Source organism: Phacochoerus africanus, chromosome 7 (assembly GCF_016906955.1).
Source record: "Phacochoerus africanus isolate WHEZ1 chromosome 7, ROS_Pafr_v1, whole genome shotgun sequence".
Taxonomy (NCBI): domain Eukaryota; kingdom Metazoa; phylum Chordata; class Mammalia; order Artiodactyla; family Suidae; genus Phacochoerus; species Phacochoerus africanus.
In genome coordinates, this window is record NC_062550.1 from 93,897,682 (window position 1) to 93,916,385 (window position 18,704).

The 18,704-nt window shown below is 42.4% G+C and overlaps 1 protein-coding gene across 2 annotated transcripts in view; it reads left to right on the top strand.

The window, feature by feature from the left end:
• Positions 1–1,947: 1,947 nt before the first annotated feature.
• The window catches only part of EEA1 (early endosome antigen 1), a 125,703-nt gene continuing 108,946 nt past the window's right edge, over positions 1,948–18,704 (top strand). Inside the window, exon 1 of one of the 2 annotated variants that reach the window (XM_047788299.1) lies at positions 1,948–2,186. In XM_047788299.1, the coding sequence (XP_047644255.1) occupies positions 2,163–2,186 (24 nt within the window). In that variant the 5' untranslated portion in view covers positions 1,948–2,162. The remainder of the gene's footprint in view (positions 2,187–18,704) is intronic. The other variant, XM_047788300.1, reaches the window with a different exon arrangement.

An 18,704-nucleotide genomic window follows, 5' to 3' on the forward strand; every position in this document is an offset into this window, starting at 1 on the left:
TCCAACCTTCTAATCATCCCTTGGTTTTTCTGGGGGTCAGCCCCCACCCTAAAGTTTTAGGGACTCCTGGCCACTTGTTATTTCATTAGCATACAAAAAGACACTCATCACTCTGGGATTCCAGGGGTCTTAGAAGTTCTGGTATGGGGATCTAGGGTCAAGGATCAAACATTACAACAGAAGATGCTCTTATCACCTTATCCATCATGTTATTACTTGGGAGCAGAGACCACATATGTATTATACCACAGTTTTATCCCCCTATGTCGGTGAAAATATTTCCCATATTTTCTAAAATAAAGTGCCTGTGTCTGGAAAGATGGAAAAGAGTGTGCTTTGCTATGTTTGTCTCGAAGTATTTAAGTGCACTATCATCAATAGTGATTAATAACGTATTAGTTGTAGGCACGACTCTTTGCTGCACTGTAGGCGCAGACACATCCACATTGAAATACAGACATGTCTGGGATAGAAACAACATATTACATGATATAATGCTTTATTTACACTTTATAAAACACTTTTACCTTAACTAATTTGAAAATATTTGCTGCATCTTTTCAAAAGACCTGGAAGTATTTTCTAATAAGCACTCCATTCATTGCTTGGTGGACTTCATTACCCCCCTCCCCCAATTCAAGCAGACTAGTTGCATTTTTCTCCCCTTCTTCCTCCCTATGTAAACAATGTTAAAGTCTTCTCCCCTGCTCCCCCCTCCAGGGTAAAAGCCAAATCTCTCAATCTCTCAATTTGTGAATACTGGCAAAACGATGTGATTCTGCAGCTGTGACTTTTTTTTTTTTTTTTTTTGGGCAGCTGTGACTTTTGACTTCAAATAATGACATGGTGCCTGGAAGTCAGTTCTAAGTCCATTTCCCAGTCCACATCCTTGTTTAGGCACACTGTTTATCTGAGACCTCATTTTGTTTTTTTTGTAGGGCCAAACCTGCAGCATATGGAGGTTCCCAGGCTAGGGGTCGAATCAGAGCTGCAGTCCGACGATCCCAGCTGCATCTGCGACCTACACCACAGCTTAGGGCTACACCAGATCCTTAGCCCATTGAGCGAGGCCAGGAATGGAACCTGCATGCTCATGGATGCTAGTCAGATTGGTTTTTGCGGAGCCACGAAGGGAAATCCTCATTATTTTTTTCTTAATCTATGAAACAGACGCATTAATGTCGATTCACTTCATACATTCGTTATTAGAAGAGGATTTAAAATTCCTTAGGAGAATGAGCCAAGCATGGGCTTTAGTGGGTGCAACATGTTAGCGTCATCAGTCCATTAAATATTGTTGCTATAGTCCAAAGGACAACGCCAAACTTTTTTTTTTTTCCCCTATCAATTCAAATTCCAGTTTCTTTCTATACTTTCTTCCGATTCTTTACTTTTCCTTTGGCTGAAATGAGAAGCAGGAAGGGAGGAGGGAAAGGAGCCAGGGGTTGGACCAGGGGAGAGAAGCCCAACAGACCGGTTAATCGTGTCTGAGTCTCTCCTTTGCTTGCACTCTGAGACTAAGCTTCCTGCAGAAATGGGAGTCGAGTTGAGGAACAGTCAAGGCCAGGGTCACACCGACAGATTTTACAGAGCAGTCTGAGGTGCCATAGCAGGTACCTGCCTCGAGAGCCCGCCTTCCTTCGCGGCCAAGGACCACCCCCCCAAGCCCCAAGGTCCCCAAGTCCCCTCCGCGGGTGCCGGGTCTACGCGCGAGCGCCTCTGACGGAGCGCGGGTGTGCGCTCAGCGGCCGGAAGGAGCGGCAATGCCAGCGTCCTGCCTCCTGTCCGTCACTCAATGGCCCACGCCGCCGCCCTTTCCGATTGGTCGCCGGCCCAGGCCAGGCCCCTCCCAGCCCCGCCTCCCGCGGATGGACAGGCCGAGAGGGCGGGGCGGCGCGGGCGGGTCCGCCCAGCTGTCAGTTACGGGGGCGGCCCGGCGGGCGGGCGCTCGCTGGCTATCTCGTCCGTGGCTCGCGCGCGCTCCCTCTCACCGCCTGTGGGGAAGTCGGGGCCGCCCTAGCGGCCGCCGCCACCGCCTCGCCCCGACCTCCTCCCAGGTTCCCTTCTGGCTCAGTCCCTCCCGCCCGCGCACCCCCGAGTAGTGAGTGACCCCGAGGAGGGTCCGGAGAGTCACCGCGGCAGCGCCGGGGGGTGTTTAAACCATGTTAAGGAGGATTTTGCAGAGGGTAAGAGAGTGAAACCGTCTTTCCAGGAGCACGTGAGCGGGAGCCCGAGTCCGAGGCCGCGGAAGCCGCCGCCGCGCTGAGGAGCTGAGGCGGCGGCGCTGGCGTCCCTCCTCAGTGCGGGCGCCTCCCTGCTTTAGGCCCCGCAGCCCGGGCGGTGATTAGGCCTCGGTCGTCTGCTCCCGGGGCGGGCGTGGGGGCAGGGAGGGCGGGCGCGGCGGCAGGCCCGGGCCGGGCGCCCGGTCTGCCGCGGCCCCTCGCGCCCAGGCCCGGGCCCCGCTCCCGCACGGGCTGTCAGTGCGAGCGGGCGGCGGGGCGGGAGGGTGTGGTGCCGCCGCGTTCCTTCCAGATCCTGGAATGGCAGTGAACACGGAGAGTTGGTGCCGCCGGGGCCGGCGGGCCGGCCGCCCGCCGGGCTGGAGGACGCCCCGTGGGAGCCCGCGGGAGGCGAGTTCGGCTCGTCCCCCGGCCGCCCTACCCAGCGGGCCCCCCAACTTTACGCGCCCCGCAGCTGCCACGCTCGGCGTCGCCGTCTGGTCTGGGCAGCCCTGCGTGGTAACGTGATGAAAGCTGGCCTAGCCTCGGCCAGTCGCGGTACCGACACTTCCCTGGCAGAGTCAGCCTCGAAGGAAGATATTACTCACTGTTGCAAACTTTTCCCCTCCCCAGTTAAAAATGCGTTTCCCCCTCCCAGCCCAGTAGCTTTTTGGAGCCGTCGGAGACTAAATCCCGCGTAAGCTCTAGCCCCCGGTATGCACTTAACTCCTTTACTTTCTGCCAGTGCTATCTTTATTTACAATCTGGAAAAAAACCTTGATATATAAAGATGAGCGCATTGGCGATATGTAGATGTTGTGTTTAGGAGTCAGTTCCTGGAATAGCAATTGAGATCTTTTCTATAAGATTTACTGTACTCAAGTTTTTGTTTTGGACAACTTCTTCTTCTATATTTCTTTTTGGGACCGATAGGGTGCAAAATGTAAATGATTGACAAGCTGGTGCCAGGTTCGTTAGTTGGTTATTGAGGGAGTAGGATAACTAGTTCAAGGGACAGAAGGAATTAGTGAACTTGTAGTATTCAGTCAAGGAATGTACCAAAGAGAGTTGAGTCATTCACTGCTTAGAAAGGGAGTGAGTGTCCTTGCGGCTGCATAGCTTTGTGAAGTATTCCAGTCATGTGAAACTTGGTCATATATCAGGGCGAGAAATAGCTAACTTTTGCATCTGCCACCCTGTATTGACGTTTGATGTTTTGCAGTGTTTTGTCAGAGTTTTTCGAAATCTTGGTAAGCACCTATTTTGGCTGTAGCAAGGGCAGTGCCCTTTGGCCATCAGTTCTGTGCTCAACATCAGAGACATCTGTGCATGATTTACTTGCAGTACTTAGAGATTTTTCTTTTATCAGACGTGTAGGAACTGATTGATTACTTCATGCCTCAGATTGTGTTTCTGTTACATCATTCCATAGCCGAAAATGAGTTGTCTGTGATTTGCAATAAAGTTTATAAATAAAACAGTGTTAACTGACTTAAGAGTAGCTTCTGGTAGTTATAGATTAGTTTTCAGAAATATGAGATGCTTTCCAGTACTCTTGGTTTAATGTTCTTAAACATTACAGTTATATAAAGATCATTTTTAGTGTTGGTGTGTACAGGTAAATGGCTGCAGAAGCTTCAGTTGAAACTAAAAAATGGAATTTATTTTGATTACTGTTGAGACGTGATAAGGAATCAACAACACACAGGAGTAAGTCAGTTGACAACTGAGTTTCTTAACCATGGCACTGTTGACATTTGTGACTGGATAATTGCTGTTGTAGGAAGCTGTCCTTTGCATTGTAAGATGTTTAGCAGTATATCCCTGGCTTCTACCCACTCGATGCCAGTAGCTCTCCTAAAATCCCCTAACCCCCATTGGGACAACCAAAAATATCTGAACGTTTTACCATATGTCAGCTAGGGGCAAAATTGCCTTGGTTGAGAACTACTGTGTTAAATTTATATGCGCGTTATAAGAAAGTTTGAATTGTTTCTCATTAACTACTTAATTTTTTTGTTTGTTTTTAGTGTCCTTATATTGAGTTTCAGTAAATGCAAGGCATCTGCTAGGGGCTGGGAAACAGTTAAATAAGATATGGGCCCTCCTTTTAGAACTCACAGCTCTTTGGGGAAGTGGACATTTAAAAGTAAGGACAGTGCTGGAGTTCCCATTGTGGCTCAGCAGGAAAGAATCTGACTAGTATCCATGAGGACAGGCAGGTTTGATCCTGGGCCTTGCTCAGTGGGTTAAGTCTCTGGCATTGCCCTGAGCTGTGGTGTAGGTTGCAGATGCAGCTCAGATCCTGCATGGCTGTGGCATAGGACAGCAGCTACAGCTGCGATTTGACCACTATGACCAAAAAAAAAAAAAAAAAAAGGACAATGCATAGTAGTAATAAGTGCTTTGCAATAATAAGAATGAATAGTTCCTGGGGGCCAGTTTGTGGGAGAATTTTGGGGGCAATCTGGAAAAGCTTGTGGGAGGAGGGCATATTTGTGGCTGGAAAGAAGGGAGGGCACTTCAGGCAGAGGAAACTCAAATGCCTAGGCAAGAAGTTGTAAAAGGGACAGGTAATTCAAGGGAGTGTGAACAATTAAGTTTAGGTAGTGAAACTGTGCAGAGATTGCTCAGACCAGATCAGGAAAGAATCTAGAATCACCTGGCAGGAGCTGTCTGTTATCTTACAGATGGGTCAGTATTAATGCCCAGCATTTTTACTAGAGGCATTTGGATAGAGCCTTAAAGAAATCTTGTTAAATCCACAGGTGGTATTTACTAACAAATATAGCTTGAATCTTTAAATTATGTAACATAGCAACCATTTTATTTTACCCCACCCTGATAATCTTATTTTTTAGCGAAGGTAATAAGATAAAAGATGAAAACCAAAGTTACTGATTTAGAGATTTGAAATGGTCCCCATGCTTTGAAATTAAATATCATACCTTTAACATTCCATTTTCATTTTAACTGTTGTAATTTTCTCCTGAATAGTATCCTTTTTTAAAAAAAATTATTTATTTTTATTATAGTTGTACAATGACCGTCACAATCCAGTTTTATACTATTTCCATCCCACACCCCCAGCGCCTCCCCCCACCCCCCAATAGTATCTTTTAAATAGTGTTTCAGAAAGAAGATACCGACAATGTGCTTATCATCAATTATGATTCAGAGTCTTTGTACATCATCAATAAGTTCTAGGGTAGTTTGTATAAAATTTAGGTACTGGTTCTCCTCTTCTTCCTCTTCCTCCCTCATCCTTTCTTTGAGGTTTGAAAGAGTCTGAAAAAAAAATTGAGGTAGCTCCACTATGTATGTGTTGACTATTTTGCTTAATAGGCTTTGCAGAGAAATGTGAATTTAAAGTGCTTCATGGCTGGAAAAACATCATTTAGTAATTTAGGCAGTTTATAAACTTTGTTGCCATTTCTTTAAGACTCTTTAGTGTATTGGATTTCCTTTTATTAGTATATATCAGTAATATTGCTAAAGAAAAAATGAATTTAATTCTAGAATTGTGGAAATAAAAGGCTTCTTTTGTGGTTAACAGGTCTCTCTCATTTTAAAAATGGGCAAGTAGGAACTGAGAGATTGAGTGATTTATCTAAGGCAACACAGTAGATGTCAAAACTGAGGCTTGAGCCAAATTTTCCCAACTCTCAGTACATTTCCCTTTTTTGGCGCCCTGTTGCCTTTTCCTCCTCTACTCAACTAACAGGATTAGCACCATGCCAGTCATTTGGGAAAATATGGGAAAAATATGATCTAACTTCTCCCTCAGGAAGTTACATGATTATGTGCCAGAGTAAATGATACAGACAATGAAGACTGTGGTAATACGGAGGAGGAATGATCAGAATGACCTGTGTGAGTGGGGAGTCTCCTTGGAGAAAATGGGCAGGAGATGGGGTTTTGAAGAACTGTTTTTAGGAAAAGAGAGTTACTTTCATCCTAGGAAGGAGTTACAGTATAAACAAAGAGGCGGGAGTACCCCTCGTGGTGCAGCGGAAATGATTCCGACTAGGAACCATGAGGTTGTGGTTCGATCCCTGGCCTTGCTCAGTGGATTAAGGATCTGGCATTGCTGTGGCTGTGGTGTAGACCAGCAGCTACAGCTCTGATTGGACCATGGGTGCCACCCTAAAAAGCCAAAAAAAAAAAAAAAAGTGAATAGAGGTGAAGTTAATTTTTAAAATGTATTTCCTTTGACCCAATATATCTAAAATATTTCAACATGTAATCAGTATACAAATTACTTAGATATCTTTAAAATTATTAATGCAGTTTTTTTGTACTAATCTTTGAAATCTTGTATTTTGCACCAACAGTGCATCCGACTTTAGACAAACCATATTTTAACTATTTAACAGCCTCATGTAGCGGCTTCCTTATCAGACAATATAGGTCTAGTTGAATACATATGGAAATTCCCAGGCTAGTAGTCGAATCGCAGCTGTAGCCACCAGCCTACTCCACAGCCACAGCAATGCCAGATCCGAGTCACATCTGCGCCCTACACCACAGCTTATGGCAACACTGGATCTTTAACCCACTGAGTGAGGCCAGGGATCGAACCCCAAACCTCATGCTTCCTAGTCAGATTTGTTTCCACTGAGCCATGACGGGAACTCCTATAATTTTAAACTTCTAATTTGGAACTTACTTCAAACTTATGAAAAGCTACAAGAATAAAATAATACAAGAAACAGCTATATTGTGTGATCCTATGTTGGGTGCATATATTATTTAAAGTTGTTTTATCTTCTTGGATTGATCCTTTGATGATTATGTAATGGTCTTCCTTATCTCTTAAAATAGTCTTCATTTTAAGGTCTATTTTGTTTGATATGAGTATTGCTACTCTAACTTTTTTTGATTCCCATTTGCATGGAATGTTTTCTTCCATCCTCTCACTTTCAATTTGTATGTGTCCCTAGAAATGAAGTGGATCTCTTGAAGACAGCATATATATGGGTCTTGTTTTTGTATCCATTCAGCCAGTCTGTGTCTTTTGGTTGGGGCATTTAGTCCATTAACATTTAAGGTCATTATTGATATGAATGTTCTTACTGCCATTTTATTAACTGTTTTGGATTTGGTTTTGTTGCTTTTGTTTTCTTCCCTTCTCTTGTTCTCTCCTCTTGTCGTTTGATGATTATCTTTAGTGTTGTATTTGAGTTGATTTTCCTTATTTGTTTGTGTATCCACGGTAGATTTTTGGTTTGCAGTTGCCCTGAAGTTTTGATATAGGAGTCTATATATATATACGAGATTGTTTTAAGTTGTTGGTCTCTTAATTTCAAGTGCATCTCAGTGTCCTGCATTTGTACCCTCCTCTTCTCACGAGTTCTGATTTTGGTTGCATAATTGTGCATGCATAATTTGGCATCTTTACTGTATATATACCTTAACTGGTGAGCCTTGTCATTTGTGGTATTTTTGTTTCTACTTGTGGCCTTTTCTTGTCTGCTTAGAGAATTTCCTTTAGTGTTTGTTGTAAAGCTGATTTAGTGTTGCTGAATTCTCTTAGCTTTTGCTTATCTGCAAAGCTTTTGATTTCTCCTTCAAATCTGAATGGAGAGCCTTGCTGGGTAAAGTAATTTTGGTTGGTGGTTTTTTTCCTTTCATCATGTTAAATATATCGTGCCACTCCCTTCTGGCCTGTAGTTTCTGCTGAAAAATCTGCAGATAACCTTATCGGGGTTCCTTTTTATGTTACTTGTTTCTTTGCCCTAGCTGCTTTCAATATTTTCTTTTCGTCTTTAATATTGGTCAGTTTGATTAATATGTGTCTTGGGGTATTTCTCCCTGGGTTTATTTTTTACGGTACTTGTTGCACTTCCTGGATTTGATTCGGTTGTTCCTTTCCCATGTTAGGGAAGTTTTTGGCTATTATCTTTTGAATATTTTTTCTGTTCCTTTCTTTCTTCTCCTTCTGGCATTCCTATAATACGGATGTTGGCATGCTTAATGTTGTCCCAGAGTTCTCTGAGACTCTCTTCATTTCTTTTCAATCTTTTTTCTCTGTTCTGTTCCACATCAGTGATTTCCACTAGTTTGTCCTCCACCTCGCTTATCTATTCTTCTGCCTCCCATATTCTGCTGTGGGTTACTTCTAATGAATTCTTTATTTCAGTTATTGTAGTTTACATTTCTGCTTGCTTCAGTTTTAAATCTTGTATTTCTTTGCTCAGTGTTTGCTGTAAATTATCAGTCGTTGCCTCCAGTTTATTCCCAATGTCTTGCATCATCTTCAGCATCAACAGTCTAAAGTCTTTTTCCTGGAGGCTGATAATCTCCACATCACTTAGCTGTTTTTTCTGGTTTTTTTTCTTTCTCCCTTATCTGAGTTATGGTTCTCTGTCTTTTCATTTTTATGGGTTTTTGCTGTGGTGTCCTTTTTGCAGACAATAGAGTTGTAGCCTCACTTACTAGTTATGTCTGTCCCCGTTGTGGCTGAAGTTGGTGCAGGGGATTGCCATAGGCTTCCTGGTAGGAGGGACTGGTTTCTGCTCACTGGTAGGTGGGGCTGATTCCTATCCCTCTGGTGGGTAGGGTTTTGTCTCTGGGTGAGATTAGAGGCAGCTGTGTGCCTGGGGGTCTTTAGGGAGCGTGTTTACTGATGGGTGGGGCTGTGATCCCACCTGGGTTACTGTTTGGCGTGGGGCTTTTCAGTGCTGATGGGTGGGGCCAGATTTTTCCAAAATGGCCACCTCCAGAGAAACACATGCTGATGAATATTCCTGAGAGCTCTTCCTCCAATGTCCTTCCCCTACAACAAGTCACAGTCACCCCATTTTCCCAGGAGATCCTTCAAGAACTGCAGTCAGGTCTGACCCAGATTCCTATGGAGCCTTTGCTTTGCCCTGGGACCCAGTGCACATGAAAGTCTGTGTGTGCCTTTGAAGAATGGAGTCTCTGGCTCTTGATTTGGCCTCCTCTTTGTCTTCTGGAGAAGGATATCTTTTTGAAAGTTTCCTGTCCATTTGGTTGAAGGTTGTTCAGCATTTGGTTGTAATTTTGTTGTTTTTGTGAGAGAAGTTGAGCTCTAGTCCCCATCTATTCCTCCATCTTAATCCCGTCTCCAAGAAACAGTATTTTATATTTACTTATAAGTAAATGGTCATAGCTTTACCATTTGCATACTTCTTCTGCGTGTATAATTTTTTTTTCAGAATCTCTTTAGGATCAATTATGATTCTTCATCTCTGAATGCTTCAGTGAAGTATAGGGATATTCTTTTACATAACCACAGTATAGCTATCAACTTCTACATTGATTTACATTGATTCAATTTATTATTCAGAATTCCATTTTTTTCCAGCTCATCTGACAGCGTCTCTTTTAGCATTTTCCTTCACCAGTATAGGGTCCAGTTAAGGTTAGACAATACACGTGGTTGTTGGACGTTTTTGACTAACATGGATCCTCTCCTGCACACAACGTGAGGGACATTGTAGGCACATCCCCTGTAGTGTTCCTTGTGTTGTGTTTGACATTTTCTTGTGATTAGTTTGACCTAGAATATGGCCTGGCAGTTGATGTGTCCTCTGATTGTCACATCTGGAGGCCCATGATGAGTTTTTGTCCTTCATAGGTGGTGTCAATTTTGATTACCTTGTCAGAGGGCAAGCTGTGGTCCAATTTTTGGATTGTATAGTAATGATTATATTTTTCTTCCTTTGTAATTAATAGGTAGGTACTGGTAAGGCCATGTAAATGTCTAGCTCCTTATCAAGAATTTCTTCTGTATGTCCTCTCCATTGTTGATTCTTGCCTACTGTATTCTTCACCACTGCAAAATGATGGCTTTCCCATCTAGCCCTCCCTACACACTGACCAGATGTGGTTCCCTTCCCTCACACCTCCCTCCCTTCCTCCTTTCCCTCATACCTTCCTTCCTTTCTTGTTGGTTATGGATCATAATTGCATTTTAAAAAACGATTTATAACTCATCCTTGTACTTAATTATTTTGGTGTTCAAATTGTCCTAGATTTGAACAGTGGGAGCCACTTTGGGTAGCTCTGTGTCCTTTTGTCATGCCCCTAGCATTTTTTAAACTCCTCCTTACTTTCTGGCCTAACAAGGTGTTCCAGGCTCATCCTTTACCTCCTCTTTCCCAGCTCTGAAATTAGCCATCTTCATGAGGAGCCCTATTCCTTTTAGTGGGGAATGGTATTAGAGACCAAGGTCTGGGATGGCTTGCTTTCTTAATTCTTTCAACAGACAAATAGGACATTTTGAACTCTATTCTGTATGCATTAGGAAGTTGATAGAATTTTATTAAGCAGTGAAATATATTTGGTATGTAGGAGAGCTAAAATTCTCCTCTACCCTCTTTGGGTCTGTGGTACTGCTTAAGAATTAGATTTAAGACATGGGAGTTCCTATAGTGGCTCAGCAGAAACAAATCTCGATAGTATCCATGTTGTCTTAGGTTTGATCCCTGGCTTCACTCAGTAGGTTAAGGATCTGGCATTGGTATGAGCTGTGGTGTAGGTCACAGATGATGCTCGAATCTGGTGTTGCTGTGGCTGTGGTGTAGGCCAGTGGCTACAACTCTGACTCAACCTCTAGCCTGGTAACCTCCATATGCTGCAAGTGTGTCCCTAAAAAGACAAAAAAAAAAAAAGTAGATTTAAGACAGATTAACAAGAGAAAAGCATACACATTTTATTAAATTGTTATGTGTGCATGGGAGGCTTCACAAGAAAATGAAGATCTGAAAAAGTGATGAGAACAGGAAGTGTTTACACCTTTTATACAAAGAAACAATTGTGAAGAATTGACAAAGGTGCTTGGATTGAGGTGGTAAACGAAGTAATTAGGAAGATAAGGGTTAATTTAATAAGGTTTGTACAGATTTCTCAGCCCCACATCCTCTGTCTCCATCAATGAGAATGTTGTCTTTCCTCCTGGTATAATGAGGGTGCCTTCCATGTGGGAGTTGTATCTTCTGCTTTCAGGAAGAAAAAGGAGGGTCAAAGTGAAATGTTCTTGTACTTACTGTTTCTTAAATACCTTAATTAAAAATAATCAGTATGCCAGTGTGGCATATTTTGCGGTGATATATTCTGGTTTCCTTCAGGCACACAGTAGGAGTCAATATTTGTTGAACAAGTATCAAAAGGAATGTTTTAGTAAGATTAATTTGTCATTGTTGCATGTGATGTACTAAAACCATAGGCGGAGATCAGATGAGACTGATTTTAATGTTTCAGGCACTAAGCAATGTTAGGATGATGGCAGTGTGAACAGGGGAAAAAAAAGTGAATACGGAAGACCTTTCAAACATATCAACTTTTCACGTATCTGTTATGTTCTTACTACATGCTGTGGATACATTGGTGAGTAAAACAGATGGTGAATTCCTGCGGTGCTTAGTATCCAGGGGAGGGCAGAAGAACTCTTCAAAGAATCCCAGATGTATATGGTCACATCCTTGGCTCAGTGTTAGGAAGGAGAGGCACAGAGGCCCAGGGAGCCCCAGGGGCATACAGCACAGCAGGAGGGCCCTGATCTAAACTAAGACGTTAAGGAAGGTGTCTCAGATTAGTTACACTTTTTTTTTAATTTTTAATTTTTATTTGTTTTTTTTTTCTAGGGCTGCACATGCAGTACATGGAAGTTCCCAGGCTAGGGGTGGAACTGGAGTTGTAGCTGCTGGCCTACACCACAGCCACATCAACACTAGATCCCAGCTGCTTCTGCAACCTACACCACAGCTCATGGCAGTGCTGGCTCCATAACCCACTGAGCGAGGCCTAGGATCAAACCTACATCATCATGGATACTAGACTCTTTCATTACTGCTGAACCACAATGGGAACTCTGGTTACACCTTTAAGTTTGATACAATTATTACTCATTTATTGATGCAAAATTATTTATTTATTTATTTATTTTTGGCTGTTTAGGGCCACACTCTTGGCATATGGAAGTTCCCAGGCTAGGGGTGGAATTGGAGCTGCAACTGCCGGCCTACACCACAGCTACAGCAACTTGGGGTCCAAGCTGTGTCTGCAACCTGCACCACCTACACCACAGCTCATGGCACCACTGGATCCTTCACCCATTGAGCAAGGCCAGGGATTGAACCTGCATCTACATGGATACTGGTTGGATTCATTTCCACTTCGCCACAGTGGGAACTCCATTGATGCGAATTTTAAAAAGTGGAATTTTTTTCACACTGTGGATTTATTTTTAGTGTGTTAATAAAAAAGAGACTAAGGTACCAAAGAACTGGGGCTAGAACTGTTTTCTTATACTGATGGTCTTTTGCTTGAGTTAGAGAGATAGTTAGTATAAGTGGTTCAGAACCTGAGAACTTGGGAGCCAGACTGCGTGGGGTGGCATCTGCACCCCATTTACTACCTAGGTAGCTTTGGGTAAGTTACTTGACTTCTCTGTGTCTCATTAAAATGATAATAACATTTGTACATTTCTTGGAGCGTTGTCGTGACAGTGAAATGAATTTATATACATAAAGGTCCCTATGATAGTATCTGCCACATAGTAAATTCTCTATAAATGTTAATTGCTGCTAATGTTGTTTTTTTTGTTATTAGTACATATTCTAGATTTCTTCAAGGAATGCTTTTCTTATCACTCGTTTTATTTATTTTTTATTTTTTTATTTTTTGGCTGTGGCATGCAGCAGCTTGATGTGGGATCTCAGTTCCCAGACCAGGGATTGAACCCAGGTTGCAGTGTGCAGCAGTGTAAGCACCAAGTCCTAACCACTAGGCCACCAGGGGAACTCCATTATTTCTTTTTTTAAAAAAACTTCATGAGTGTGTGTCTGTGTGTAGACAGTCATTCATCGTACTGTTGAACATTAATTCTGTGCTAATTACTGTGCTGGGCTGGGGGATAAAGAGCTCTTGTGGGGTTTTAACGGGGAGACATACTTAAATTATTATAAAGCGTTGTGATAAGTGCTAATAGATACACTGAGGAAGAGTGTGAGCACAAAAGAAAAAGTAACTAATTCTGTGGTAAGAGGTGAGGAAGAGAGAGAGTGGACATTGTCGAAGCCCTCACAGAAGCTGGAGTGACTCAGGCAAGGAGGAGTAAGGGAGAGAAGGCATTTTCAGAGATAGGGACCAGGCAAAAACAAGAGCATGAAGCAGCCTAGCATAGCATAGGGGAATTTTATTTCTGCATGTGGATAGGGGTGGTTAGAAGAGATGAGACTGGAAAGGATTTTGGACTTTGTATAGTAGACACCATGGAGCCATGGAGAGTTTTAAATGGTCGTATTTGTAGTAAGGAAAACCCTCCAAAAATATTTTCCCCAGATAGTCTTCAGAAAAAATAAATCTGGTGAGTCTGTCTTCTGCCTAAAATCTTTTGATGACTGCTCAGTGCCTGTGGGGATGGCCAGACTCTGCCTTGGCATGCAAAGCCCATACTGCTCTGGTTTCTTCACACCATTTCAGTCTCATCTCCACATACTTGCGTATATACACTGACCTTGCCACCCTCCCTAATTGCATTTTTCATCAATTTTCATGTTTTTTTATCCCTTCATTACTCTGTAGAATGAATTCTGCTCAGGGTGTCCTACCATCATCACCCGTCTCCATTGCACAGTTTAGGAGTTACTTGCTTGCTTTTTTCCCGTCTTCCAAAGCATCCCATGCTAATAAAGAAAATGGGCTTTTGAATTGGACCATCATTTAAACCTTGGACTCCTCCACTCGTGAAGGGGAGATCTTGTACAAAATTTCAAGCTCTCTGACACTCTTCTGTTTTATGTAAATCGAGTGCACAATGTACAGATAAATTACATTGCCGTAGAAGGATTACATGAAATACTGTGCTTGAAGCCCTCACTGCAGTACCAGCATTCGTTTGGTATGTAGTAGCTATCTCATTACAGATCCCTGCAGAATTTATTTACATTGTTTTTGTGATTTGTTTACCTGATTTCTCCCCAGCTGGACTGAGCTCCCTTAGGGTGGAGATTTTCTTTTATTTCTTAGTGTGTAGGGTGTACATGAGTGTTGATGCTTGGTATGTGTTCAGTAATATATGTTGACTGCTTGGTGCCTGTATAGAGAGGATGGCTCCATAAAGGGAGAGACTAACTAGAAAGTAATAACTTTTTAGTTCCTGAAGTTGTTGAACATTACAATCATTTGAAATCCTTAAAAAGAAAAAAATGAAAAAGATTCCCAGGTCCCTGCATTATATCAGAATTGCTGAATCTCTGGTTGTCAGTCTAGGGGATGATGAAACCTTGAATTCAGGCAGTGGCTTTGAGGACAGAGAAAGAACTTTCAAGAAAGTTAAGAGATGGAATTAATAGGATTTGTTGACTTGTGAGTAGTTTAGGTGGAATGGACTAAGGTGAAGAATAGAGGATGAGGAAGAACAGGTTTCAGGAGGAAGGTGAGTGTGAAGCAGAGGTGTGGACGTCAGTGGAGATGTTCACTACACACGTGGAAATAGAGGTCCAGCACTCAAGACACGAGTGGAGGCAAGTATTAGATACGTGTGAATGTTGGAGAGATGTATATAGTCAAAGACTGAGAAGTGTCCACTGAAAGGAACAGTGAGGTTATACCTAGTTCAGTTTCAGGAGGATCGTAGGGAGAAGCGATTGGCTGGGAAGTATGGGAAGTAAGGAAAGAGAAATAGGGTTTACAGACTGTTCTTCCAAGCTATGGAGGAGAGGAAACAGTAACTAAAATTTAAATGCATGAACGTAATCTGACATCCTTGGACAATATTCTAGTAAGTGTTTTTTACTTTCAAGGGGTATAAACTTCCTCAAATCAGTTTAAGTTGAAAGAAGGATTTATTGGAACGTTTCAGAGTGATCTCTGAACAAGAACTGCTGAATCGTTGGATCTCTAGACAGTAGGACTTAGGATGGTGTCAGGGACAGAGGCAGTGTTCTTTTCTGTTTCACCCAATTTTCTTTTTTTAAAAATTTTTTTAATTGATTGATTGATTTCTGCTTTTCATGGCCACACCCATGGCATGTGGATGTTCCCAGGCGAGGGTGGAACTGGAGCTCCAGCTGTCAGCCTGCATCACAGCTCATGGCAATGCTGGATCCCCTGCCCACTGAGCGAGGCCGGGGATCAAACCCGCATCCTCATGGTGGATTTGTTTCCATTGCACCACAACTGGGACTCCTCTCACCCATTTTCATGCTGGCATTTTGTTTCTGCCACCTCTGTGTACATCCTCCTCGTTGCTGCATGGCTCATGATGCTCAAGACCCCAAATGGCCATATGACCACATGATGGTACTTGCTTTTCACCTTACCTTTGCATAGCTGACTGGCTTGACGTCTCAATTTCCAAATCCCGAGAGAAGAATCTAAAATATCCTCATCTTTTCTCATCAGGTCATGTGTAGGTCCCTGGCTGGTCAATAATGGAGTTGCTTCCTCTGGGTCAGGGGTCTACTGCTGATTTAGTAAACTGAGATTGGGAGTGGAGCGGGGTCATATGATGCCAGGATTCCTTCTAGGAATGGTGCTGCCATGAAACACATCTTTTGCAGATCGTCCTTCTAAAAGTAAGCTTTGCCATAGCTCTGAAATAGTGAATGTAGTTCTGATTAGGTTATTTTGGTTCTACCTAATTTGCTTACCCTTCATTCTAGTTTTTTCCATCATAACTTCTGCATACTCGGTGTCTATGGTCTTTTGAAACTTTAGCTGGGTTATAACTTTGATTTGGTCGAGTCCCTTCTATACTCTCACTTTACTCTTGCCTTACCTTGCTGCACTGTATATCTGTTGAGTGCCAGTTTGTGTGGCTAATGAGTCATTTCTCTTCATAATTTGCAGTTCATAGGTCTAAGCATGGAACTCAACAGTAGGTCATTCTTCTCATTGGGATTTCTTTGTCTTGCCACTGAGCCATTTTATTGGTTGTGAATGTCTACTGTTGGGTCCAGGTGATCATGTCTGGTCAGTTGGCAATAGACATGGGGTCATATAACCTGGCTATCTTGGACTGTATTCTCAACATGGGCTATGGTATGTAGCTTACTTGAGGTTGGATCCATGGCCATTGCATGCACTATGGTTGATTGACATACTTAATACAATAACATGAGTTACTTAGTTGCATAGACCTCTTTTTAAGTATTGCATGACCATAGCAGTAGATGAAATTTAATAAAAAACCACACTTTCCCTCATCTCAATTTTTAATATTAGACTGTGGTTAAGTGTTATATAAGCATGCTAATATAAAAGTTTTTCCAGAGTCTCAGTTATTCTTTATTTGGACTTTATTAGCTAAATAATATTTTGAAAATGTTTTAAGAAATCCTATCTTTGTAGGAGTTCCTGTCATGGCTCAGCGATAATGAGCCCACTAGTATCCATGAGGAAGCGAGTTCATCCCTGGCCTCGCTCAGCTGGTTAAGGATCCAGTGTTGTGGCTGTGATCTGCGGTATAGGTCAGAGATGCAGCTAGGATCTAGTGTTGCAGTGGCTGTGGTGTAGCTCTGATTCAGTCTGGCCTGGGAACTTTCATATGCCACTAGTGCGGCCATAAAAAAAAAAAAAGAATTCCTATCTTTATAGTGCTAGTGCTACACCAAAATGCACTCTTGTGGGGGGCTGATAAGTGGTATATCAATATTGAGTTAGGTCTCTGATAAGGAGGTGTGGATTTATTTTGTTCTGTAAGACATTTATTTTTCTGATATAACCTTATATCTGTTTGCAACTTCCAAATATCTTAATGATTTAATTTTAAAAATAAAAAATATTTAAAAATAAAGAATCAGTGTTATGAAAATAAGTCATGTATGCCATGAAAATCTGAAAAGTTCAGAAAAGGAAAGTTGAGAAGAAGCGTAAGACTTGTAGCATAGTGGATGCTGTGCTCTTTGTAGTCAGGTGGAATCCCAGCTCTGTGCATTATTACATGTGTATTCTTAGCTAACAACTTATTTAGTTGCTTTAACCTTATATTCCCCCTTTGGCTAAATGGGAACTATCCTTTTGACTTTATTCAAAGGATTGTTGTGATCACTAAATGATAAAGTATAATAAAGATCCTGATGTTGTGCCTGTCCTAAAGGTTATATGTTAGGTATGATTATTGTTAATAGCAAGATACCCTGTTTTCTTTAACAGACCACTTAGTTGACATTTCAGTAGTATAAAACTCAGTGTTCTAATGCGCATGATTTTGAAAGTGCAGATCATGTAGGAGAAATTGGTATTCCAAGCGTACGATAAGATTCATGCCTCAGGGTTATTTTGTTTTTGTTAAGTTTTTGAGTAGAAAGGCACTGGAGCAAGTAGAGAAACCACCAAATTTGGTATCAAAAGACTTGAGTTCAGGTTCTAAATTCTGCTATCAGGATGGTCTTAGGCAAATTATGAGATTCTTTTGGCTTCACTTTACGTATCCATTCAATGAAGGCACTGCTGGGTGATTTCTGAAGTGCTTTTTAGGGTAAAAGTGTTAGTTTTGAAAATCATGGAAATACTGGAATTTTGAGTCTGCAGATTATTTGCAACCCCAGCGTAGCACTTTAAGTGTTACGTAACAGATTGTTATACCATTTACCCTGTTCCCTTGCATCTTTGCTGAGAAAAGACAGTGTCTTCAGGAAGCAAGGATTCAGTGATAACATTTGATAGCTCATGTAAGGTGGCTGTCACTGCACCTGCCACATAGTAGGCTCCAGAAGATAGTAGGTCTCCTTTTCTACTGAGTTCCCTTCCCCACCCGCCTCTTCCCAGTGAATAGCTTTTTTTTTTTTTTGTCTCTTTTGGGCCGCACCTGTGGCATATGGAAGATCCCAGGCTAGGGGTAAAACCAGAGCTGTAGCTGCTGGCCTACGCCACAGCCACACCAACACCAGATCTGAGCCTCATCTGCGACCTACACCACAGTTCACGGCAATGCTGGATCCTCAACCCACTGAGCGAGGCCAGGATTGAACCCACATCCTCATGGATACTAGCTGGGTTTGTTATTGCTGAGCCCCTCTATAGCTCTTTATGGGTATATCAAATGCAGGTAAGGTGAAGTCACTGTAGTGGATGTTTTGGTGTGGGACATAGATTTCCCTTCAGTATGGTGACACATTCTCTTAGTTGTTTGGAGTCATGACTCTCTCACCCAAGTTTGTATCCCCTTCAGAACAGCCTGCACTTCATTACTGATTGATGTGGGGGATATAAAGAATCATCCTCTTGCCTTGATCAGAGACTAATATGAAGGGCCATTCTAGTTTCAGGACTCTTGGTAGGATTAGCTGAGGCTGCTGTTGTAACTGTTATTGATGTCTCCCTTGGTCCAGTCCTGCTGTCCCGTGCTGGCACAGGTGTGCTTAAGAGCATTCCCTAATAAACCACCTGTTTTGCTTGTAGATTTCAGCCTCAAAGTCTGTTTCCTTGGGAACCTGAATTGAGTCATCTGCTATTGGGATAGTCTTTCTCAGGGAGTTTTGCATCATAAAAGATGATAATATTCAGGATGGA